Raw genomic sequence first — 27,447 nt, forward strand, 5'->3', positions numbered from 1 at the left:
TTATACATGTATAATCTGTGCAATAGATTAAAACAAACAAAAAACATACCAAAACATCACAATAAAACCAAATGCATTAACAAAATAGGTCTGGCATTTATTAGTCAGCTTTGGCTGTGTTTTTAGGAAGAGGAAGAACAAGGAAAGAGTTGGGCCATTAGGTAGAAAACAGGAAAGTAGACAATGTTCAACACCTTTGGTCTTCTCCTTAAAGGAAAATGATGTTCTACTGATACAGTAATAGGACAGCAGCCCAAAACAGGTGAAGACGATCCCTAAAGAAAATATCTAGTGACTCTATAAAGCAATGGTTCCCAACCTGTGGTCCGTGGACCACCAGTGGTCCACAAGAACTCAAATATGGTCAGCGGCCTCACCATTACTACACCGTTGCAACAAGAGTGACTTGTCTCGTGAAACTCTCTTTTTTTTCTGGCTATAAAAGCCTTCAACAATATATTTATTTATTTTAAATATTTTTATTGTTATGACATTATGGGAAAAACAACAACAAAAAACAACAAAGAAAAAAAGTATTTCATGTGTACATGGAAAGTGGGAGAACTCTCTTATAGTGCCGAGGCTTATTAAATATGGTTTTCTGTGGGCAAGCATATGGAAACTACTGGATGGCATATGTTGTGTATCAGAAACTAGAACTGATGTGGTCTATCCAATGCAATTTTCTGAGTCAGCATCCTAAATCGAATCTAAAGTAGACCAAAAACTGATTCGTAACCCTTTTGGTACTAATGTTGGAGAGGGGTCCCTGGTCAAAGTGGTCCCTGGTCAAAAAAAGGCTGGAAACCACTGCTATAAAGGAAGTAAAGTTTCTAGAGCTGAATGAATAACATCCAAGAGAACTGAAGACATTGTAATGTGATCTCAGAGCCACTGACAATTCTTGAAGGAGAGGAATGATCCCAGGAGAACAGAGGAGAGCAAATGTTTGCCACATTTCCAAAAGGAGAAAAGAAATTCTGAACCACAACCGTTGTTGTTGTTGTTGTTGTTATTGGAGTTATATTTATGAAGCCTTGCTGCTCTTTGTGATGATGATGGCGATGATGATTAGAGTTATGTTTGTGAAGCCTTGCTGCTTTTTCATTATTATTATTACCAGCTGTACACGCCACGTGTTGCTGTGGCCTACCTTCCCTCCCTCTTTCACTCCTTTCTTTCTCTCCTTCCTTCCTCTTTTTCTTTCCCTCCCTCCTTCCTTCTTTCTCTTCCTCTTCCCTTTCTTGCCTGACTTTTCTTTCCTTTTCTCTTTCTCCCCTTTCTTCCTTCTCTACCTATTCTTGGACTGCAACTCTCAGCAGTCCTCCTGATCGATCTATCTACCTATCTATCTCTATCTAAACTATCTATCTGGAGGACTGATAGGAGTTGCAGTCCAGGAATAGGAAATTGGAAATATGCAGGGATTGGGATGCTCTCAAAGTAATCCAAGGAGAAGAAAGCTTGCCTCTTGGAAGCAGTGCGTTCGGATCATCCTCCTCTCCTAAAGGGCCTGATCTAGGGGATGCTGGGAGCTGTAGTCCGGAAGAGAATGTGGATATGCTATTGTGTGTTTTGTTTGCCAGGGGGAGTTGTTTTTGTGCATGCACTATAGCGTCTTTTTGCTTTTTTGGCCTTTAAGTCCCTTCTGTTGTGTTTTTCTGTGTTTTTATGAGTGATGGTCACTCATTGGTCTGATAGATGTGTTGTGCCCAAATTTCGTGTCAATTTGTCCAGTGGTTTTTGAGTTATGTTAATCCCACAAATGAACATTGCATTTTTATTTATATAGATGATCATGATTATTATTATTATTACACATGTACCCGTGATGGGGATGGGAAAGACAGTCCCACAAGATCTCAAAAATGTCCCACAAGATCTCAAAAATGTAAGGAAAAATATGGCCCTTCCAATAACCTTCCAATAACCTTCCAATAACTAGCTATCTAGGATTTATAAGTGAAAAGCATTGTGCCCAGGAATGGACTAGTGAGTTGCAACAAGGGAGTTGGGTGTTCCCTGCAACAATTCAGCCTCAGTACTTTGGACCACCTGGAGTTTCCAAACAGCCCTCAAAGGCAATCCCAAGTTGAATGTGTTATAGCAATCCAAATGGGATCTAACTAAGGCATGTATCAACATGGTCAGACCTGGTTTTCAAGGAATGGGCACAAGCTGATGAACAAGCTAAAACAGGCATGGGCAAACTTAGGCCCTCCAGGTGTTTTGGACTTCAATTCCCACAATTCCTAACAGCCGGTAGGCTGTTAGGAATTGTGGGAGTTGAAGTCCAAAACACCTGGAGGGCCCAAGTTTGCCCATGCCTGAACTAAAAGATGTGTAAATGAACTCCTAGTCTTCACTGAAACCAGATCTTCCCACACAAGAGTCTTCATACAGCGAGGTATCAGAATGTTGTAGTATAAATAATGACTGATCTGACTGATAAGTGTTTTGGTACTTTATAAAACCAAGATCACCAACTTTCAGCTGAGCTTACATGAATAAGCAAGAGCATACAAAGACTACCTGTCTTCAATTAGCACATGGTATTGCAGAATTGTGAAAAGAACATGTAAAAAAACAACCCAGAAAAACACAGAAGTTGGAGAGGTATACGTTTCCTTTTGGAGTATGTTCCAACAAATTCAAACTGACTGGATAGATTCAAGGAAGCTAACATTATCCAACACCCCTCAATTAAAGCCATTAATTGATTCAAAGGGGGCGGGGAGTCTTAAATTAGATTTTTTTTGTGTCAGGGGTGTCTTGAGAAACTGCAAGTCGCTTCTGGTGTGAGAGAATTGGCCGTCTGCAAGGACGTTGCCCAGGGGGCACACAAATGTTTTGATGTTGTACCATCTTGTGGGAGGCTTCTCTTAAGTCCCCGCATGGGGAGCTGGAGCTGACAAAAGGAGCTCAAACCCCTCTCCCCAGATTCGAGCCGCTGACCTGTCAGTCATCAGTCCTGCCGGCACAAGGGTTTAACCCATTGTGCCACTGCAGCTGATGCCACAATAAGAAGCAAGAGAGGGGAAAGGGATGAAGGAGGGAGCAACCGTCTGTGTGTCTGCAGAGAAGGAAAGTTTGAGCAGCCAAAAATGTTTTGAATTGTTCCCTCTTTCTATCCCACTTTAAATCTCTCAAGTTCAGAGGTCCAGACTCCATCAGAGAAAGGCTTAGCTCAGCTCAGTGTTCAGCTTGCAAAGCTAAACCTGGGCATTCATTTCCAACACTCTTTTAACTAGTCACTTAATCTGCGCGGCTCTTAAAAGTGGCAATAATATTTCATTGACGGGTACCAGAGCGTTGCACGTTATAAAATTTCCAATTTAATTTTACGGCGTCCCCCCCTCCGCTGTAGTAATTAGAAGACACAAACTCACAGGGAAGCTGTGGATGGCTTCAGGGGTGAGGATCTTGAACCTGTCCCGCAGGTCAGCAATGTCCTCGGGGTTCCCGGATTTAACAGCCGTCTGTAGTCCCAGGAGCCTGTCGTAATAGTCCTGCATCTCCTCGCTCATTTCAAAGGGGCAAATGTAGATGACGTCCACATTAGGATCTTTAGAAACAAAAACAAAGGAAGAGTCATAATTAATTACTGCTAGGAAAAATATTACTTTTTGTTGGGGAGGGGGCATAATTTCAAAAAGTAAAAAAGCATTCAAAGTGGTAAAGTAGCAACAACTGCAGTAGCAGCAGTTCAGCAGATTGGAAGCTTCCAGTATCAGTAGTAGAGCCATTGAGCTTCAGCAATTCAGGAGCAGAGTTAAGCTTAACAAGTTATAAAAGACTTGGTTCAAAGAACAACACAACTAGATAGGAAAGTAAACTTTATGTTCCATCATTATCAGTATGATTTTACACTGTGTTGACAGGAAACTTCGGATTTGTGTGGAAATCATCAACTGGACAGATGGCAAGCACTTTAACTTGAAAGCCAAGAATAAGGTAATAATAATACCTGTTATAAAATTCAAATATGATGCTGATAACGTGTTTGTGCTTATTTAGAGGAAGACCTACAACTCACCTTAAATGAGTGTTTCTCAACCTGGGAGTCGGGACCCCTGGGTAGGGTTGCGAGGGAGTGTCAGAGCGGTCGCCAAAGACCATCAGAAAACACAGTATTTTTTGTTGTTCATGGAGGTTTTGTGTGGGAATTCTGGCTTAATTCTATCATTGGTGGGGTTCAGAATGCTCTTTGACTGTAGGTGAACTATACATCCCAACAACTACAACTCCTAAATGTCAAGTCTATTTCCACCAAACTCCACCAGTGTTCACATTTGGGCATACTGAGTAGTCATGCCAAGTTTGGTCCAGATCCTTTACTGTCCACAGTGCTCTCTGGATGTAGGAGAACTACAACTTCGAAACTCAAGGTCAATGCCCACCAAACCCTTCCAGTATTTTCTGCTTGTCATGGGAGCTCTGTGTGCCAAGTTTGCTTCAATTCCATCATTGGTGGAGTTCAGAATGCTCTTTGAATGTAAATGAACTATAAATCCCAGCAACCACAATTCCCAAATGACAAAATTAATCCCCCCCACCCCCCAATCCCAACAGTATTCAAGTTTGGGTATTTGTGCCAAATTTGGTCCAGTGAATGAGAATACATCCTGCATATCAAATATTTACATTATGATTCATAACAGTAGCAAAAGTACAGTTATGAAGTAGCAACGAAAATAATTTTATGGTTGGGGTCAGCACAACATGAAGAACTGTATTAAGGGTTCATGGCATTAGGAAGGTTGAGAACCACTGTCTTAAACATTTTTGAGGAAACATGAAAAGCTTGGTGTCTCACTGAGCTTCAAGAAAACCAAAGTGCTCTTCTACCAGCAAAAGGCACCAAAAAATCCCTCTGCAATATCAGAAATAAAGTTCAGTGGTGTAACACTAGAAAATGTTGATACATTTTCACTGCTTTGGCACAAAAAAAGTCAACATAGATGCCAAAATTGAGCACTGTCAGAGCTCTGCAAGTGCAGCATAGTCTCTAATGAAGCAGAGAGTGTTTGAGGATGGGAACATTCGTAGGAAGGCCAAGAGACTTGTTTACAAAGCTACTGTACTCTCAACTCTGTTTATGGCCGCGAAACATGGACCGTCTACAAATATCACTCTCAACTTCTGGAAAGATTTCCTTTGACAAACCTTACCAATCTCTTGAGAAGAAGACAAGTGGATAAACGTCAGTGTCTGGAAAAAGAAGCAAAGACCTTCACCTTCAACTGGAAAAAGAAGTAATGATCCTTCACCATCAACTTCACTGGATCGAATGCCTCATCATCATCTACCAAAGCAGTATTTTTTTTCAGCTCAAGAATGCAAAATGGAATATCAGTGGACAGCCAAAAGAGATTGAAAGATGGGTTTAATGCTAACCTTTAAAAATGTGACATAAACACTGAGAGAGAACTGGGAAGCCCTGGCCTTGGGCTTCTAACTGGAGGTCAGCTGTGACCAACAGTGCTATGGATTTAGAAGAGACTCGGATGGAGGGAGAAAGGTGTCAAAAGAAAGAAGGAGCCTCAAGCAGACTCTTGTTGGGATTGCCTTTCATTTGGAATGTTATGATGTCCTCACTGCAAAAGACCATGGTGATCCAGAGTAGATCTCTACAGTCACTTACGGACTCACAGCCAGGACTCTACTCTTGGAAGACCATCAAACCTGGCCATGAGAGATAGTAAGGAGTGTGCAAATCTTCACTGATTCTGCCAGAAACAGGCCATTTTCACTCTTGTATATATTATTTTGCTTGTGACTTTCCTGCTCCAGGTGCATCCGTTTCAATCACCTTGAGGTTTCCTTGTTTTGTTGAGGAGAACCTACCCATAACCTCTTATACCTTCAAGAACATCAGTATGGTGCCATTTCTCAAGTGTCTCTTCAGCCCTTTTCTTGAAAATCCTGTGGTACAACCCTTGAGTCCCTCCACCAGATTACAGTTTATGTGAATTATGTGCTAACTGAAATAGCCTCTCCTTGTTTACCCTTTCTTTTTCCTCTGTTGTCTCTTCTCTGCTGGATATCATATTGTAAATACCTTGGAGCAGGGATTTGCCCTCTAAAGTAGTGCTATCCAGTGACCATCAGCAGCTCATCCATGGAGTTTCCACGAAAACAAGATATAACTGTAGCCACTGGGCACATATATGGGAGATTTTTAACCACAGGGAAAGGCACATCTTGGGAAGAGAAATACATGCTTACACACTGCCTCTAACTTTCTAACCCGCTCACAAGTCACAAATCTCTCTTAAAATAAGCACTCCAAAAGAATCGTACTGGGGACAAAGCAACATTAGTGCCTCCATAATATATAAAGGCAATTAAGTGATTATTTTAGGCTCCTATAAATTTTCAGAATACACTTTTGGGCTCAAACTTCCGAAATGGCATTTATGAAATAATAATGATGCTGAAATATAAATGAATTATGTAAAGTATGTCATTCTGGGGAGCCGGGAAAGTTGGCCAGCGACAAATTAATATGTTGTTATTGTTGTTGTTGCTGCCACCGCTTCGGGAAGAGATTGCTATGCAGTGGTAAAAAGCTTGGTGCGCTTATAGTTTTCCTTTTGATTAGTTCAGATCACCTGCCCTCAGCCCTTCGAAAAATTCCTGAGAACAAAATTATGTGTGCACTTGGGTTTGTATGATGCTGAGCGACGACATGCAACTGATCAGGATTCAATCAGATTCTGCTTTCCTCATGTTTTCCTCTTGGGACTCAATGGGCTGCTTAAATAAAAATATTTGTATCACACTTGTATTGCACTAGGACATTCTGCCATATGTTGTTGTTGTTCATTCGTTCAGTCGCTTCCGACTTCGTGACCTCATGAACCAGCCCACGCCAGAGCTCCCTGTCAGCCGTCACCACCCCCAGCTTCTTCAAGGTCAAGCCAGTCACTTCAAGGATCCCACCCATCCATCTTGCCCAGAGGGGGGCCTAGGTAATTTTCAACGGTAAGCAAACAGTATTTTGGCAACCCCCCCCCCCCCCAACCAATCACTGATATATAGTTTCTGTTCGTTGTGGGAGTTCTGTGTCATATTTGGTTCAATTCCATCATTGGTGGAGCTCAGAATGCTCTTTGATTGTAGGTGAACTATACATCCCAGTAACTACAACTCACATATGTCAAGGTCTATTTTCCCCCAAGAGTACCTCAAGAGCGCCCCTGGGCAAAATCAACTGTACTGCAAATGCTTACTTTGCGTAATGGGTTGAGCCGCCCCCGATCTTGCCCTTGGTCGGCCCCTCTTCCTTTTTCCTTCCATTTTCCCCAGCATAATTGTCTTCTCCAAGCTTTTCTGTCTTCTCATTACATGGCCAAAATACTTCATCTTTGCCTATAATATCCTTCCCTGCAAGGAGCAGTCAGGCTTTATTTCCCAAGTATGGACTGGTTGGATCTTCTTGCGGTCCAAGGCATTCTCAGAACTTTCCTTCAATGCCATAGTTCAAAAGCATCTATCTTCCTTTGCTCAGCCTTCCTTATGGTCCAGCTCTCACATCCATAGGTGACTATGGGGAATACCATTGCTTTAACTCTGCGGATCTTCGTTGCCAGCGAGATGTCTCTACTCTTCACTATTTTATCGTGATTGGACATTGCTCTCCTCCCAAGAAGTAAGTGTCTCCTGCAGGCCCATAGCCAGGATTTTGATTCGGGGGGGGGGGGGGGGGGCTGAGTTTGTTTCGGGGGGGGGGCTGAGTCCGAGTGAAAGAGGGTGTACCCCAGCAAACCTTTTGTATCGTTACCGCAATACCCCCATGCAGGCCTGTAGCGAGGGGGTGGTTTTAGGGGTTCAACCCCCCTCCCCGAAATGTTTCAGATTTTTAAAAAAACCTGGTTTACTCATGAATTTTAACTGGTTAACCAAATCCTCATGTTAAGTCTATGAGATGCAAAAAATTAAGAGTCCCTCCAGAATTGCAAGCACTATCTCAAGCAAATATTGACAATTTATCCACACTGTCATTACTTGCAGTAATAGCCGATGTAGTGAAGCAACCAAGTTGGGGGGGGGGTGTTGAATGCTCTCATTAAGGAGGCCAGACTTGGTGGAGGTGGTTGTCAGGCTATGGAAGGCTGCTCTGCCCCCTCCTGTGCTCTTTGCTTCAGCGTGACCTAGGAGGCAGGTTTCAACCCCCCCCCCCCCGCAAAATTTTCAACCCCCCCCCCCCAAAATTTCAACCCCTCCTGAAATTTTTTTCTGGCTACGGCCCTGCCCCCATGCATATGGGATATATTGAGTAGGGTGATCAGATCATATCTAAGGTTGTTAATATTTCTTCCAGCAATTTTCACCATATATGCAAATGGAAATAGGTGGAATGACAAAATAACGAATTATAATACAGAGAGATGTCTTAAATCAGCACAAAACACACAAACTACTATCAGTATGTTTTTTTTAAAGTTGGGATTTGCTAAAGAATCCATCCCACTTCAGTCTTCAATCCGACAGTCTATCTCTGTAGGAAATATTACACTATGTACACTATGCAACAAAATTTGGGGGGGGGGGGGAACTGTTCTTGGTTTGATAGTGTTATTTCTTGTTTAATTGGACAGTACTTACTTTGAAAGGAGTTGTTCTACTCCAGAAACTTCGTTTTTGTGGCTGCCCCAAACTATTAGGTTGAGTTGTCAAAGGCTTTCATGGCCATCATTACTGGGTTGTTGTGAGTTTTCTGGGGTGTCTGGCCATGTTCCAGAAGCATTCTCTCCTGACAACTGGACCACTGAATACTAGAATGTACTTTCGGTTACTATCCAATGCTCTGAAATTTCTAGACTGCATCATTTGGGAGAAAAGAGCCAAACTCAGAACTTGTGTGTATGTGTGAGCTAACAGGCATTCTACTTTCAGTTCAGGCAACGTGGCTTTCAAGTACAGCTAGGCCTGGATTTTCTAATTCTTGTATTCAAGTCTTGGATTGGATTTTAGTATTCTGGGAGACTTGTATTCTTGTTCAAGTTTCGCTTATGGACTTAAGCTAACTTTGTATTTTGGGGCTATCTTTGGACTGTATTGCTTTTGGATTTATAAGAGACAACTGATTGCTGAACTTTGGGTTCTACACATTATTTCATTATTCCTGCTTTTTTACTATATATCTTTTGTGTGTTTTGCAATAAACTGTCTGCTTCTACTCTAGACTACTGTGTGATGGTATGGTCATAGGTAGCTTCAGGCCTGGGGTGTAACAGTAGGCTAAATGGAGGAGCAAATCCATACCTTGTATTTCACACAGCCTTCCAATCTGAGATCCCTGATGGATGGCAAAATCAGGAGTCGCCTCTCGCACAATTTGTGTATAACCTGAAAAGAAGCCATTGCAATGCATTACAAAAGTCACAATGAAACCTTTCACAGAGATCGGTCCTAAGAGCCTTTGCACCCAGCGGCAACCAGCACAACAAAACCAGTTCACACAATAAATTACTTTTTAAAAGGAAGTCCGGACTTGAATGGGTTGTCAAGTAGGGAGATTCATAGCATTCATAGGATAATAATAATCATCCTCATAGAATCATAGAATCAAAGAGTTGGAAGAGACCTCATGGGCCATCCAGTTCAACCCCCTGCCAAGAAGCAAGAATATTGCATTCAAAGCACCCCTGACAGATGGCCATCCAGCCTCTGTTTAAAAGCCTCCAAGGAAGGCGCCTCCACCACACTCCGGGGCAGAGAGTTCCACTGCTGAACGGCTCTCACAGTCAGGAAGTTCTTCCTCATGTTCAGATGGAATCTCCTCTTTTGTAGTTTGAAGCCAGTGTTCTATATCCTAGTCTCCAAGGAAGCAGAAAACAAGCTTGTTCCCTCCTCCCTGTAATAATACTTAATTTATATCTTGTCTATATACTGTAGTGTTTGACCCGTCTATTGGGATTTTATTAACTGAATGGAATATCTCAATGGATAGATTTCTACCAGAACAATAAAGTTGAAAATGTGATAGAAAAGTTATCAACCACATTGGAGAATGGGGTTTTCAAAACTATTACATGATTCCCTTCTTGGCCATTTCCTTACAGCACTGGTTTGGCATTCCCTATTTAAAATAATTGTTAAATTGAGCTGGTTTCACCTTCTTAAAATAGTGACAATCCAAATAATACATAAAGATGCCGAAGGATGTAAAATTGCACTGTTGGAGCACTACTACACACTTGTGTTGAGAACAGAACCCAACTGAAGTTAGATAAACATATATCCTGGACTTATTCTGAATCATAGATTTTCTTTCAATGTTAGTGGAATCCCAATGTGCAGCCTCTTAAAGAATCTTTAAGCATCCAAATGTTGACATTTTCCCAAAACAGTTTTCAGAAGCAGGTGAAATGAGGCATCCCCAACTTCACACATAGCATTCCTAATTTAAGATTTTTAATTGTCTTGTTTGCTGCCATTCCTTCAAGTAAGAAACCATGGTAAGAGCTGCAGGTTTATATAATTGAAGGCGATGAATACAATTAGATGATTCAAATGGCTATTTTCTGGGTAATGCTACAGAGAAACATGACCAGAATAAGTGTTAGAGAAAACGAGATGCTCAGTCCAGACAGAAATTATTCTACACTAGCCGTCCCCTGCCCCACGTTGCTGTGGCCCAGTCTTTTCCAAGTAATTTCTCTGAACGATGCAATCTATTTTCAGCTCCGATTTGTGAACGAAGACTTTTGTTGATCTCTGTAACTATGGGTGGATTTTCATGACGACTCTCCTTATCACTCAGCTCACCACTCGATTCCTTATCTGCTGTTGCTACTTCTGACTCCCTTGAATGCCCTTGAGGCCCTGCACTTTCCAAGCCAGTTTTTGTCACAGAAAGAACCACCATTTCCTAGATTTGAATTTCTAAGAGCCCATCACTTTGTGCCACAGGAAAGCTCACAATCCTCTCTAAATCATCAGTTAAATGAAAAGCTCTGCGATCAACAGTTTGCAAACATGGTTAATGTCAGTGATATGAGACATTTTAGGATCACAGCATCCATCTGATACGGGAGGAAGAGGCTCAAAATGAGGGGCCGGTTACCAAGAATTACTGGTAATTACAGAACATTTGAATAGCTTGCTATTGAAGGCATGAGATTAAGCAAGGCAGTTTTATAGCTTTGCAGTTCTCGTTACACTTTCCATTTGATATTGTTTATACAAATTCATAAAGGTAGATTTCATAGACAAGGGAAGATATAGCTGGCTGGACTTTTCTGCAATTGAGGAAGAGCAATCTTTTGACATTGCGAAATTGGTAAAAAAAATCTATAGAAATAAAAATGTAATGTTCGTTTATGGGAATAACATAATTCAAAAACCACTGGACGAAGTAACACAAAATTTTGATGCAGCGGGAGAGACTTTAAAAGCCAAAAAACAAAAAATGCATTACAACGCATGTGCAAAAACACATATATACACAAACACACATATATACACACACATATATATATACACACATATATGCACACACAAAACACATATACACAGAAAAGGAGAAAGAAGGAAGGAAGGCGAGAAGAAGGGAGAGAAAGAAGGAGGGAAGGAGATAAGGAAATAAAAAAGTGAAAGAAGGAAGGAAAGAGAGAGGGGAGGAAAGAGAGAAGGAATGAAAGAAAGAGGGAGGAAAGGAAGGAAGGAAGGAGAGGAAAGGAAGGAAGGAAAGAAGGAAGGAAAGAGACAAGGAAGGATGAAATCAAAGAGCAAAAAACAGGTAGACAAGGAAGAAAGAAGAAGGGAAAGAAAAAGAGGGAGGGAAGGAAAGAAGGAGGGAAGGAAGGAAGGACAGAAAGAAGGAAGGAAAGAAAGAGGGAGGGGGGGTTGGCCACAGCAACGTGTGGCGGGTATGGCTAGTAAAAAATAAAATAATTTCATTTTTAATTCATCTCTGTCCGTTGATGTTTCTCAATATCACCAGCAAAGGTAAAGACCTTGTAATACTACAATTCCTGATTCCATCACACTGAGCCATGGTAGTTCAAGTAGCACCAAACTGCATTAATTAATTCTACAGCGGAGATGCACCCTGATTATATCTGAGGCTGCAAGAACAGTTGGGTCTAAACTGTTTGCCAATAGCAACAGAGTCAAGACAGGAACCATCTTTGGCCCCTGTGGGGAAGTCAGGCTTTGTTCTCTCTGAATCCTTGGGTCCCGTCTTGGGAGAAAGAAAGGCAGGGCCATAAAACGAGCAAGTAAGCACCACATTTCGAGACCCATCTGTCCGTGGGAAGGCATGCTTTGCCTTGGAAGAATTGCCAGCCACGGCGCCTGGCTGAGCTCCATGTGTTGAAGGACCCCCGTCGCGCGAAGAGAAGCTGAGCAATAGCCAGAGACCGCATTCCTCTTCATCGACTAATGGAGGATTAAGATGGGGGTTAAATGATTGCAGGGGGAAAGGGGAAGGTTTCCAAAAACACCCCGCATTATGTGCAGGCATCACCGCTCCATGAGTTGCAGAGCCAAACTGTTCATTTGAGTACAAAGTGAATGCTACTCGAGCCTTTTATATATCACGAGACTCCAAGGATTAGGGACCAAAGCACCTTCCTGCAATTGCTAAAAATGAGGATTGGCTTTTAAAATATTAATTCAAGAAATTGGGGTGACGATAGGAGAACCTCATGCCAATATTGCATTTTATTGATGCGTGTATACGTCCGGCATAAACAGAAAACTTCTCAATGGCTACCATAGGGAACTGAGGCAATTTGATCGGTATGTTAAGCACAAATGCAGAGATTGCATACTAGTTGTAATGAGAGAAAAGGTTTCCTTATTTAAAAGCAAAAGAAAGTGAAGGAATTGTTAGTTTCAAACCATAAAAACATTGCAAAAATATTGTCGAAGGCTTTCATGGCCGGAATCACTGGGTTGTTGTATGTTTTTTCGGGCTATATGGCCATATTCTAGAATCTACAACAACCCATTGCAAAAATAGTAAGTATAGCATGATCTTTTCACATTATTCGTACAGTTTGAAATAAAAGGCTGAATTTCTGATACATGTGTGTGTGTGTGTGTGCATGTGTGTGTGTGTTATATACAAGAGCTGGAATGCCACACACACACACACATACGCACACACCCTCTATGTATATACAGTGTGTGCATATACAATATATATGTGTGTGTGAGAGTGTGTGTACCCCCATATGTGCTATATATGTGTGTGTATATATATACACATACACATATATATATCTCCACACATACACATGCTATACACATACATATACATACACTGTATACACACATTCTACCTCAAACATACTATATATACACATACATGTCATATATATACACACACACACACTATATATACACTACACTCAGAACCGCCCCGTCTATCCTGACATTTAGGAAACGGGTGAAGACGTGGTTGTGGAGACAGGCTTTCGATGAATGAGACAACACCCTAGGATTTTGGATGGAAGATTATGTATATTTGATTTTAATATGACGACTGACCACCGTAGTTTTAAATATATTGTTATTTTAAATGTGTTACTGTAATTGTGAACTATGATATTTTACTGATTGTATGTGGTTTTTATGGTTGGAAACTTGGCTGAGTCCCTCAATGAGGTGAGAAGGTCGGTATAGAAACTTTGAAATACATATATATGTCTACACACATACACACACTCTATCTCTATATGTATACACATGCACATTCATATGCACACACTGCATACACACACTCTACCCCCAACATACTATACACACACACATATATGTACATACACACTATATACACACACACCACACATCCCTATATGTGTGTATGTGTGTTTACGTATAGACGGACACATACATGGGAGGTGGAATGCCATATATATAGCATTCCAGCCCCCTTATGTGAATACAAAACACGAGTGTGAAAGTAATTGATCCTTTACTCAAATAATTGAACTATTTTGTTTTGACTCCAATAGTATTCTATTAATAAAAGAATTAATAAATTGTTTTAAAATCAGTTACAATCATCCTTTCAAAGGGTGTCCCTTAAATTGGGCTAATCTATTACAGTTCGTGTCTTGATGATGCCCAGGAATTAAACATTCCAAAAGGATGCCGTGATCGATGAAAGGCACCTTGTGGGCTTTTCATTTCTGGCCAGCTTCTTTTCCAGTTTTCAAATTATACCAATTAATTACCCTCCCAGGCATGGAAGAATAACAGGCCTTGCTCGTGAAAGTAGTAAAACAACAGATGTCCTTGTTTTGGGTATTTGTTCATTATATGACGAAATGCCAACAAGACTACCTTCTAGCTGACTTTAAAACATTTGGAGCACATCCCTGAAATACCAATTTAATGTTAAGGTTTCTGCTATTGTGCTAATATTGTGGCCAATATTTTCTCCCCTTAAGCTTTTGCTGTCATATATATATATATATATATATATATATATATATATATATATATTCATTGGGCCAAGCAACATCCCCCTAATTTGACTGGAAATTCATGTCAGATTATGTTTACAATTGCAGCCTAAGGAACGGACTGTAATGCCTCATGGACAAAAATGAAAATTCTTTTATTTGTATCAAGACTTGCTGTCATTTCCCACCCCTTCTTTGCCAAAAGTTGTTTTGATATTTTGGTGTAAAAAGGGATTAGTAACCATGCAATCCTATATTTGCCTGCTCACGCTTTCAAGTCCCACGGAATGTAGTGGACGACTGCACACCTAGTATGTTTTTCTTTCATTGATGTGTCCATAACAATTGGGTAAAATATAAATTGGAGGGCCTCAAATGTAGCTGTTGCCTAATTAAAATTCAGAAATGATGATCAGCCAAAATTTAAGATTAATCTCCATTTTTTCTAATCCAGAAAATCAGATACAACCCTCTTTTTTTCTCCCTTTCTCTCTCTCTCTTTGCACACTGAGAAATTTAAGTTTTTTTAATTAATGCTAGGCTCTGATTTAAGTAAATATTAGGTTTTATATTATTTGAAAATGTAGGAATCCGTCTTTACATTCATGTAACCTGAACTCTCTAACTGGATCCAGACAGTAACTTTTCCATCTTATGATTTAAACCACATAGATGTCATGACTTGAACACTGAGCTATGGCTTGCCCCACCTTAAATTATTATCATTATTATTATCATTATTATTATTTGAAACACAACAAGGTTAGTACACAGCAAACAGGTGTAATCTCTTTTCTTTCCTATAGTTTGAAGGCATTGTTCCACGTCCTAGTCTCCAGGGCAGCAGAAAACAAGCTTGCTCCCTCCTCCCTATGACTTTCCCTCATATATTTATCCATAGCCCTCATCATATCTCCTCTCAGCCTTCTCTTCTGCGGGCTAAACATGCCCAGCTCTTTAAGCCACTCCTCATAGGGATTGTTCTCCAGACCCTTGATCATTTTAGTCACCCTCCTATGATACATTCCAGCTCTGAGTCAACATCTCCCTTCAACTGCAGTGCCCAGAATTGGACACAGTATGAATCCAGGTGTGGTCTGACCAAGGCATAATAATAATAATAATAATAATAATAATAATAATAATAATAATAATAATAATAATCTTTATTTATACCCTGCCACCATCTCCCCAACGAGGACTCAGAGCGGCTTACATGGGGCCAAGCCCGAACAATAAACTACAATAGAATAGAGCACGGGTAGCATGACTTCCCTGGATCTAGACACTAGGCTCCTATCGATGTAGGCCAAAATCCCACTGATTTTTTTTGCCGCCGCATGACACTGTTGACTCATGTTCACGAGGACTCCAAGATCTTTTTTACACGTCCTGCTCTCAAGCCAGGTGTCCCTCATTCTGTATCTTTACATTTCCTTTTTTCTGTCTAGGTTGAGTATCTGCTCAAAGATGGGCTCAAAGCCAACCTTAAAAACTCTGGTATAGACACTGAGAAGTGGGAAGCCCTGGCCCTTGAGCACTCCAGCTGGAGGTCAGCTGTGACCAGCAGTGCTGCAGAATTTGAAGAGGCACGAATGGAGGGTGAAAGAGAGAAATGTGCCAAGAGGAAGGAAGGTGCATCAAGCCAACCCCGACCGAGACCACCTTCCACCTGGAAACCAATGCCCTCACTGCGGGAGAAGATGCAGATCAAGAATAGGGCTCCACAGTCACCTACGGACCCACAAGGATACTGATCCTGGAAGACTATCCTACTCGACCAACGAGTGATTGCCTAAGTAAGTAAGTAAGAGTATCTTGCATTTGTCCCTGTTGAACTTCATTTTGTTAGTTTTGGCCATTCATCTCTCTAGTCTGTTAAGATCATTTTGAGATCTGCTCCTGTCTTCGACCCCTTTAGTTATCACTTTTTCTGTTTATTTTGTTCTGTCAAATGTCTCACAAAAAGGGAGGGTGGATAATTTCTTTAGTACAGTCCTCGAGACATCTGCATAATTCCTAATGATATTTGTGTATTTTGCTAGAGGTGAGAGAAAGCAAAAAGGCTATAGAGAGAGAATATTAATGACTTTCACTTGCATATATTTTTACTATATTGAGGAATTAGAAAAGGAGCTTCTAAAAACACTGGGTAATATTGTGTTTTAGAGGTCTTTAACAAAATACGCATTTTGCTACCATAAAATTTACCTAAGCGTGCCATGTTGTGGTAGGATAAACGACATAAACATATGCATAGACTGTTATGGATAAAATGGCCTGTGCCTCCCATGTAATTTTCACTCCTTGAAATGAAAGCAACCTCATTCAATGAAATTAATTGGCTTGGACTCTATCGTATGTCATTGGGAACGTCCGACAAAGGTGTGCATTTCCAAGAGGGCCGAAACATCCCCGGCGAACCCACCGCTTGCAAAGCGAAACGCCTTCTAAGCCCCCCAATTCATACATGTAATTAAATAATTGCATTAGCAGCGCTAATTAACATGAAACTGCAGATTATTTAAGCACAACACAAAAACCCCACTATTCAACTTCTTAATTATTCTTGTGCACACAGCATTTCCTTTTGCTCCGGCGCCCAAGGTGCAAATAAAGCATCCCATCTGCTCGTAATTAGAACTAAATAATTTCAGAGAATGCAGCTTATCATTTTGACTGCACATTTGATTAAAAACAGGGTGCAAACAACATCCCCGGTCCTATTGGTGTAATAGCAACAAAGCAGCCGTGCTTATGTTTTCCCCCCTGTCATTAAAGCAAACGGAAAACATTATCTGCTATTTTGAAGGGAGGGGAGGCAGGGAAAAAGGAGGAGGGAGGGAGGGAGGGAAGAAGAGGCGGAGGCAACTTTTTAGTCCATTTCGTAGAGATGAAAGCGAATTACAGCAAATCACCTCTCCACTGAATAGCGGCCTCTACATAATGACTTTATTTGCTTAATCCCCAAATTAAACGGCGTTTCAAGTGAAGGCCCTGCGTTATTACTCTCATCATGTTGACAACATTTTCCTGCCGAGACCAATTTGAATAAAACAAGGGCCTTCCTTGAACTCAATCAAGGAGTCATAATGCGGTGGGTAATAGAGGTTGCTGATAGATCCGCAGACATACACACACACACGCACACAAAGCGCCGTACCTAATGATGGGATGTGGATAATGGTCCTCCTAGAGGTCCTGATGCGATTCCAGTTGGCGGCCAGATGCTGGAAATCAAGAGAAGGCATTGATCAGTGACAAGGGAGGAAAGCGGCGGCAATGGAGGAAGAAACCCAGGCAAACTTCAGCTGTTCGTCCCTTAGCCGTCACCCCCCCTCCCCAATGCTCCTTTCTCCCACTGTACAGTTAAGCCAGGCATAAATTATATTAATTGATTTAATCACATACTTAAAACATCTTCCCCAATTAATTTAATTAGATGGCTACATGAAGCTACTGGCAGGGGAAGATTAGAGGCTGATCACTTAATTAACAGAATATGAATGAAAAAAAAGAGAAGGGGGAGAGAGAGAGAAGAAAGCAAACATAAATGAAATGGTGAGCACTAATTAAAAGCCTGTCTGCAAACTTAAGTACTTTCTGACAAAGTAGTGACTGCCAGAGAGGCAAGTGAGCGCTCTTTGCTTGCCACAAATCTCAAGCCTAGGCTACAGGTGAAAAGAGAGGAGGAGAGGGACACAACAAGCAACCTGCAGGAGGCAAACAAGGGTCTTCTGCCCAGAATGACTTCACCGGGCTGCATTCTCCTGCTTTATTTTATTGCACAAACAGGCTATTTCATCGCAGCTGCGCTATTGTTGATAGTGGATCCATATGAGGTTGGGCTCCTTTGATATCACACTTCTCTTCATCAATTCGGGGTCCTGCAATTGTGCTTCCAAACACCTTTCCGCATTGCAATTGTTCCTTTTTTAATGTGTACTTTTTAGTGCAATTCTGCAATCCCAGAATTTTTAAAGAAAAGGCAAACAGAGCAAGAAAATGTATTGTCGAAGTCTTTCATGGCCAGAATCACTGGGTTGTTGTAGGTTTTTTCGGGCTATATGGCCATGTTTTAAAGGCATTCTCTCCTGACATTTCGCCTGCATCTATGGCAAGCATCCTCAGAGATAGTGAGGTGTGAGGATGCTTGCCATAGATTCAGGTGAAACATCAGGAGAGAATGCCTCTAGAACATGGCCATATAGCCCGAAAAAACCTACAGCAACCCAGAGCAAGAAAATCTATATAAATAAAAATGTAATGTTCGTTTGTAGGATTAACTCAAAATCCACTGGACGAATTGACACCAAATTTGGACACAATACCTATCAGGCCAAAGAGTGACCGTCACTCATAAAACACTGAAAAACATAGCAGAAGGGATTGAAAAAGCCAAAAAAGCAAAAAGACACTACGGCGCATGTACAAAAACAACTCTCCCTGGCAAACAAAACACACAATAGCATATCCACACTCTTTTCCGGACTACAGCTCCCAGCATTCCCTAGACCAGGCCCTTTAGGAAAGGAGGATGATCCAAATACACTGCTTCCAAGTTGCAAGCTTTCTTCTCTTTGGATTTCTTTGAGAGCATCCCAATCCCTGCATATTTCCAATTTCCTATTCCTTGACTGCAACTCCCAACAATCTTCCAGATAGATAAGATAGATAGATAGTGATAGGTAGGTAGATAAATTGATCAGGAGGACTGCTGGGAGCACTGGTTATGCATTTAAAATACTTGATATTTTTCCAGTGAAAGAAGACACAACTAGAAGCATAAGAATGATGTACAGCGACAAAAAGTAGTAGAAGAGCTGCAAGGAATGTTCTCTTTTCGGAGTGGGGGAAGTTGGAAGTCACGAAAGACTGAAAGCTTAATGAAATGTGAAATTCACTTGGAACAGTGTATGGTTAAAAGGAAGGGGAGAGTAGGGTTTTACCGCAAGGGATGGTGAGGAAAGGAGTCCTGCCAAAACAGCTGGCGATGTTGCGCACCTTGCCCCTGATGTAGAAATTCTCCAGGTGCCTCTGTCGTGCTTCCTTCAGGATCTTCCTGACGCGGCGCATGTGAATGTGGATAAGCCACGGGATGGCAATCACTCCGGTGGCCCACTGGTGCTGCCGGAACTGGATGTAGGCCTTCCGCAGCTTGTGACCCCTCCACGTGGCCTGGATCTTGGTGGCCGCCACCTGAAGTCCCTTTCGGCCCTTGTACCTCTGGCCAGGGCGGCCCAGGAGCTTTCTGATGGCCAAGGCATCCCTTATTACTGAGAGAAGGTCCTCCCTGGTTGGACTCTGGTTCAGTTCAAAGTCTGGGACGATCTCCATCACTTTCCGTCCCTTGATGATCGCATAGGGCACGGCGTAATCCTTGAGGAGGTTGGCCACGTTTTCCAGGAAGGAAAAGATATCTCCCCAGAATAGGCAGCAATGCCGTTTAAACGCTTGGAGATCGGAAGAGGCGTAGTCTAGGATCCCGTTGTGGACCGGTATGTCAAACTCCGACAGTACTTTGTGGAATGACCTGGCCAGCGTAATCTCAGAGGCCTACAGAAAGAGAAGGGAAATGGAAGAGTCTCTTCATGAACACAATTAAGCTATGGCAAAAATGCTACCCAGTTATTACCTTGGATTTTAAAGTGGGCAACCCATGGCCCTTCTGATGATGCAGAGCTACAGTTTGCATCATCTCATGCCACCTAGGACTGACGGTAGTTGGGTTCCAATATAACCTGGAGGCCAAGGATCCCCAGCCCAGATCAGAACCAAAAAATTACACTATGTAACAAAAATTTGAAAAAAAAATGTGTTGTCGAAGGCTTTCATGGCCGCAATCAATTTTTCAATAAGATGTTGTGAATTTTCCAGACTGTATAGCTGTATAGCCATGTTCCAGAAGCATTCTCTCCTGACGTTTTGCCCACATTTATGGCAGGCATCCTCAAAGGTTGTGAAGTTTGTTGGAAACAAGACAAGTGGGGTTTAGATATCTGTGGAATCATATCCAGGGTGGGAGAAAGAACTCTTGTCTGCTTGAGGCAGGTGTGAATGTTACAATTGATCACCTTGATTAGCACTGAAAAGCCTTGCAGTTTCAAGGCTTGGCTGGTTCCTGCCTGGGGGAGTCCATTGTTGGGAGGTGTTAGCTGGCCCTGATTGTTTCTTGTCTGGAATTCCCCTGTTTTTGAGTGTTGCTCTTTCTTTACTGTCCTGATTTTGGAGTTTTTTTTAATACTGGGAGGCAGATACTATTCATTTTCAAGGTTTCCTCTTTTCTGTTGAAGTTTTCCACATGCTTGTGGAATTCAGTGGCTTCTCTTGTGTAGTCTGACATAGTGGTTGTTAGAATGGTCCAGCATTTCTGTGTTCTCAAATAATACTCTGTGTCCAGGTTGGTTCATCAGGTGCTTTGGAATGGCTGACTTCTCTGGTTGAATGAGTCTGCAGTGCCTTTCATGTTCCTTGATTCGTATCTGGGCAATGCTGCTGCATTTGGTGGTCCCTATGTAGACTTGTCCACAGCTGCATGGTATATGGTAGACTCCTGCAGAGGTGAGAGGATCCCTCTTGTCCTTTGCTGAATTGAGCATTTGTTCTTTCTCCCGCCCTGGACATTCCACAGATATATAAACCTCACTTGCCTTGTTTCCAACAAACCTCACAACCTCTGACGGTGCCTGCCATAGATGTGGATGAAATGTCAGGAGAGAATGCTTCTGGAACATGGTTATACAGCCTGGAAAACTCACAGCAACCTATTTGAAAAATTGTCTGTTCCTGGTTTGAAAGTGTTATTCATGTTTAATTGTGCAGTCCTTACTTTGAAAGTAGTTGTTATACTCCAGAAACTTTATTTTTGTGGCTGCCACAAACTGTGTCCCCTTCCACACAGCTGTATATAATTCATGATCTGCTTTGAGATGGTTTATATGGCAGTGTCGACTCAGATAACCCAGTTCAAAGCAGATATTATGGATTATCTGCCTTAATATTGTGGCTTATATGGTTGTGTGGAAGGGCCCTATGTTGAATTGCTGAGACTCAATGAGATATTTATTGAAAAACTATAATAAAATGTGTTGCAAAATGTCCTGCAAAAATAAAGTTTTGGGGGTTTATTACATTTTCCTAATATTTTTATGATAGAACCAATTATGAAACGACAATTACAACCCAGGAACAAACATTGTGTTAGATAGTGTTATCATGGGAAGAGATAAAGGAATGGCATTTCTCCATTGGGAGAAGTTGCCATGGTCAGAATGTGACATTTTCAGCTCTATGTGGACCTTCCCTGTGCCTTGACATTTCGGAACTGCAGAATGAAATAATTTCCCAACAGTGAAACATGTTCTTTATCTCTAATGGAATGGAAATCCTACTCAATGGTGCTGATGTACCTTTGGCAGCAAGGCAGAAGAAGTAGACGACTCCTGCTTTGGTATCTGTCCCAGTCGCTCCCTGGACTTCTTGAAAGGAATGACTGAGATGCAGGATGGAGGTGGGGCAATGTTGCCCTTCTCTTTGCTATCTTTGCTTGCAAAACTGGAAGTGCGGGCTGGGTCTTCAGACGAATAAGCTGCCCCACCCGCCTTCTTGCTGTCCACACTTCTATCTATAGAAGGGATGAAAGGTATTGTTTAATATTTTCTTATCCAAAAGTCAGCGCCCTAAACCATCAGACCTCAGATCTTCAGTCTTGGAAGATAACCCTGGCCAAAGCCAAACCTGTTGGCCGACCTATGGTGTTACCCACATCAGCTATAACTATACAGAAGTACTGGAAGAGGAAAGAATTATCTGCTGCCATGTCTGTGAAGACTCAAGAACATCACTACCCCTTCCAAATTTTGGGACACAAACAGGAGTGACCGAGAGATGCTTGTTTTGGTGGGATTATCAGCAGCACCTCTAGTTTCTTCCTTACCGGCACCCATTCTTTGATACTTCGTGTGAAATTCATGAAGAGGAACGGGTCTGGGAAGAACCGGAGGCTTCTCTAGAGTAATCCGAGCGGCACGAGGGATCAGGCCCCTTTCAACTAGACTCAAGATGCCTAGACAAAAAACAAAATAAGGCCATAAGAATAAAGTAAAGGCCAAGGTAAAGGTTTCCTCAAGTCTAGTTGTGTCTGACTCTGTGAAGTGGTGCTCAACCCCATTTCTAAGTCAAAGAGACGGCATTGTCCGTAGACACCTCCTAGGTCAAGTGGCCAGCATGACTGCATGGAGCACCATTACCTTCCCACAGAAGCAGTACCTATTGATCTACTCACATTTGCATATTTTCGAACTAATAGGTTGGCAGAAGCTGGGCCTAACAGCAGGAGCTCAACCCACCCCCTGGATTTGAACTGCCAACCTTTCGGTCAACAAGTTCAGCAACTTTAACCCACTGCACCACCAGGGGGCCCTTTTCATAATAACAAAGCCATATCATATTCAGACATAGTTGAGATAAAATAGGTCAGTGCATAATAAAAACATACCTAATAGGCCTGTGATTCACATCCTGGAACAGTGACTTGTTTCAGATTAAGCTTTAATTGGGCGAGTGGAACTCCTCGTTCTAAACCCATCCCACCAATGTCTGTGATCTCTTTTCCCAAAGAACATAGTATCATAGAGTTGGAAGGGAACCCCAAAGGCCATCCAGTCCAATACCCTTCTGCCAGGCAGGAAAAGCACAACCAAAACTCTACCGACTGATGGCCAACCAGCCTCTGTTTAATAGGAGCCTCCTCCACACTCCAAGGCAGAGAGTTCTGCTGTTGAGCAGCTCTTCTTATGGCCAGGAAGTTCTTCCTAACCTTCAGGTGGAATCTCCTTTCCAATGGCTCCATTGAGTCCCAGTCTCCAGGGCAGCAAAAAAGTAAGCTGCTCCCTCTTCCTTCCTTATGACATCCTTTCAAATATTGAAACATGGGTGTCATGTCTCCTCTCAATCCACTCTTCTGCAGGCTAAACGTACCTAGCTCTTTATGATTTCCAATTTTCTGAAACCAACATATTTTCCTCTTTGGTAAGAGTGAAATGGAAGAAGATAGGGAGGAAAAGTCACAAGTATAGCAAAGGACTATCTCTTCCCTATAGGTTCCTTTTCTCTTGTCTTGTGAATTATCAAATCCGCAAAGGCAAACTTGCAAATGTGAAAGGCCTGCTGTATATATGTCAAATATGATGAAATAAGCAACACTAAGTTGTTGGGACCGACTGACCTTTCTCTGAATCCGTTTCGGAGACAGGCAAGAGGGAGCACACTTTATTCAAGTGGAAGGAAGCCGGGGCAACCGGGAGACTGCTAACAGTAACTCCTTTGGCTACTTTCTGAGTTGGAGCCTGTGAAGAGAGGAGAAGAAAGCTCTTTCCTTGAGCTGTCAACGTTCTGCTCATGTATCAGTGGCTATGTATCAGAAACAATATTTCTGCAACAAATTCATTAACGTTTAATTGCAAAAAAACAAAAACAAAACAACCTTGGTACAAGCTCAGATTTTACCACTTAGGAACATCCAGACACCATTGTTGATTGGCAGCAATTAAAGTAAATTAAAAGAGACTTAATTAAAATGCAATCAACATTCTGTGCTGTCTGACTGTTCTAAAAAAAATAATCACACAGACACACAAACACAAGCTCTCCTGTATGAAGCTGGTGAGTATTCAGTTGCTTATGCTTTGAAAATGTATGGTTGATATTTATAAAATGACTAAGGGATTCAGAAGAAGACCTACAAGCCACTCTAAATACCTTTGCATAAGCATACAAGAAGCTCGGCTTCTCACTGAACATCGAGAAAACCAAAGTGCTTTTCCAGCAGTCACCAGCCAATCCCTCTCCAATGCCAAAAATACAGCTTAATGGTGTAACATTAGAAAATATTGACCATTTCTGCTGCCTTGGCAGCCACCTCTCCACAAAAGTCAACATTGACACTGAAATACAACACTACCTGAGCTCTGCAGGTGCAGCATTTTTACAAACGAAGCAGAGAGTGTTTGAGGATCGGGACACCCATAGGGAGACCAAGGTGCTTGTTTATAAAGCCATTGTTCTCCTAAGCCTGCTATACACCTGCGAAACTTGGGCTGTCTACAGACATCACAATTCCATCAGCATTGCTTCCGAAAAACCCTACAAATCTCTTGGGAAGACAGGTGGACAAATGTCAGCGTGCTGGAAGAAGCAAAGACCACCAGCATTGAAGCGATGCTCCTATGCCATCAACTTCACTGGACTGAATGCCACATTGTCCAAATGCCCCATCACCGTCTCCCAAAGTAGTTACTCTATTCCCAACTCAAGAATAGAAAATGCAATATTGGTGGACAGGAAAAGAGATTGAACGATGGGCTTAAAGTCAACCTTAAAAACTGTGGCATAGACACCGAGAGAGAACTGAGAAGCCCTGGCCCTTGAGCGCTCTAACTGGAGGTCAGCTGTGACCAGCAGTGCTGCAGAATTCAAAGAGGTACAAATGGGGGGCAAAAGGGAAAAAGGCGTCAAGAGGAAGGAGATGCATCAAGCCAAGCCTTGTCAGATTGCTTTCCACCTGGAAAATGATGCATTCACTGTGGAAGAACATGCAGATCAAAGAATAGGGCTCCACAGTCACCTACATATAGACCGCCAAGACACTACATGTGGAAACCCATCAGACTCCGACAACGTGGGATCGCCTAACACACACACACACACCACACATTTATATCTCCAGCGTTGCTTGGGTGGTGGTGGGACTACTGTCCACCTTTCTCTTCCTTTCCTCCCCTCATACCTTCCCCCTTTTCTTTTTCTTCCTTCCTTCCTCTCCTCCTTTTCCTTTCTTTCTTTCCCCTTTCTTTTCCATTCATTCTTTTTCTCTTTCTTTCTTTCTTTCCTTCATTCCTTCCTTTTCCTCATACACATGTCACCTTTTTTCCCCAGTGACATCACAGAAGGCCACTTCACCTAGCAAAAGCTTTTGTGGTGCAAACATACATACAGACAAACAGACAGACAAGCATACACTGACTTTTATATATAGACTAGCTGTACCCACCAGGCGTTGCTGTGGCCAATCTTCCCTCCCACTTTCTCTCCTTCTTTCTTTCTCTCCTTCCTTCCCTCTTTTTCTTTCCCTTCTTCTTTCTTCCTTCTCTACCTGTTTCTTTTCTTGCTTCCTTACTCTTTGGTTCCATCCTTCCTTATCTCTATCCTTCCCTCCCTCTTTCTCCTTCCCTCCCTCTTTCACTTAATTTCCTTCTCTCCTTCCTTCCTTCTCTACCTTTCTTTCTTTCCTTCTCTCTTTCTCTTCCTCTTTCTCTCCCTCCTTCTCTCCTCCCTCCCTCCCTTCCCCCTTTCTGTGTATGTGTTTTGCGTGTGCATATATGTTTGTATATATTTCTGTATATATTGTGTATATGTGTATATATGTGTGTTTGTGTACATATGTGGTTTTGTGCATGCGTTGTAATGTATTTTTTTTTTGGCTTTTTGGCTTTTTAAGTCTCTTCTGCTGGATTTTCAGTGGTTTTATGAGTGATGGTCATTCGTTGGCCTGATAGATGTATTGTGTCCAAATTTTGCGTCAATTTGTCCAGTGGTTTTTTAGTTATGTTAATCCCACAAATGAATATTACATTTTTATTTATATAGATAGATCACTAAGACCCAGCCAAAATTGTGGCATGCATTTTTTCTATTGTATTATACAGAAATGGTCAGTTCTACCTTTCTACTGAATAGTTGTATTTTCGGGTACCTCTGGTGGCTTTTGTGACTTAACAAAGTCAATCCTCTGGAAAAGTGTGACTCTGCCACATCTAACAGCTGAAACGTATGATGCTCATTCCCCACTTCATGTCAAACATTTAAAAGCTGCAAAACCTGAGCTTGGGTTGTCAATTTACACCTCTGTTTTAGCACAGAAAGGAAAGAAAGAAAGAAGAGAAAGAGGGGGAGACATGCAGGTGTTAGGCTTGACCATCAAAAGCTGTCCAATTATCTCCATAACTGGAATACCTTTCATCAGAACTGAAGCAAAGGCCAATGTAAAGAACTGTCAGAAGAAGAAAAAAGCAAGGCAGATAGATAGATAGAAAAAGGAGACCGACACACCATAAAAAGGCAGAAGGAGTCTTTGTATACTGGTCTGCAATATAACTATTAATAATCACAGCAAATAGCTGGATTGGCAAAGTTGTTCACAATTGCAGCATGTGAAAGACTTACGGTAAAGGTAAAGGTTTCCCCTGACATTAAGTCTAGTCATGTCCGACTCTGGGGGGTGGTGCTCATCTCCATTTCTAACCCGAAGAGCCGGAGTTGTCCATAGACACCTCCAAGGTCATGTGGCCAGCATGACTGCAAGTAGCACTGTTACCTTCTCGCAGAAACAGGACCTATTGATCTACTCACATTTCCATGTTTTCGAGCTACTAGGCTGACAAAAGCTGGGGCTAACAGCAAGAGCTCACCTCGCTCCCCGGATTTGAACTGCTGACCTTTTGGTCAGCAAGTTTAGCAGCTCAGCAGTTTAACCCACTGCACCACCAAGGGGCCATGAAACCAATTAAAGAAACTAATTTTAAAGAACCCAATTTTCCTTATTTTTTCCCTACCATTGAGGGAAATTGTTTTTGTTTTTTTAAATGAGTGACACAACCACTTTGCGTCTCAATCACAAAAAAGACAAACACAAATAAATGTTATGGTGATGGTAACAACTCAAGTATGGCACAGATAGATATGGCCTGGATGTGTCCCTCCTGATAGATGCGTCTTCCTAGATGAGAATGAGGCAGTGCATGGAAAGGCCATAAAAAGATAACAGCTAACACTTCCCAACAAAGAATTCCCCCAGGCAGGAAGCAGCCAGGCTTTGAAGCTGCAAGGCCATTCAATGCTAATCAAGGTGGCCAATTGCAACATTCACACTTGCTTCAAACAGACAAGATTTCTTTCTTCCACCCTGGACATTTTACTGATATATAAACCTCACTTGCCTAGTTTTCAACAGACCTCACCATTT

The 27,447-nt window shown here is 41.9% G+C and overlaps 1 protein-coding gene across 1 annotated transcript in view; it reads right to left on the reverse strand.

Moving 5' to 3' along the window:
* The window catches only part of IQCH (IQ motif containing H), a 136,366-nt gene that overhangs the window by 77,574 nt on the left and 31,345 nt on the right, over positions 1-27,447 (reverse strand). The window contains exons 6-12 of the mRNA XM_060755374.2: positions 23,653-23,773; positions 22,363-22,491; positions 21,836-22,050; positions 19,431-19,982; positions 17,590-17,656; positions 9,271-9,354; positions 3,390-3,565 (exon numbers count right to left, since the gene is read on the reverse strand). Of these exons, the coding sequence (XP_060611357.2) occupies positions 3,390-3,565; positions 9,271-9,354; positions 17,590-17,656; positions 19,431-19,982; positions 21,836-22,050; positions 22,363-22,491; positions 23,653-23,773 (1,344 nt within the window). The remainder of the gene's footprint in view (positions 1-3,389; positions 3,566-9,270; positions 9,355-17,589; positions 17,657-19,430; positions 19,983-21,835; positions 22,051-22,362; positions 22,492-23,652; positions 23,774-27,447) is intronic.

Source organism: Anolis sagrei, chromosome 9 (genome assembly GCF_037176765.1).
Source record: "Anolis sagrei isolate rAnoSag1 chromosome 9, rAnoSag1.mat, whole genome shotgun sequence".
NCBI lineage: Eukaryota > Metazoa > Chordata > Lepidosauria > Squamata > Dactyloidae > Anolis > Anolis sagrei.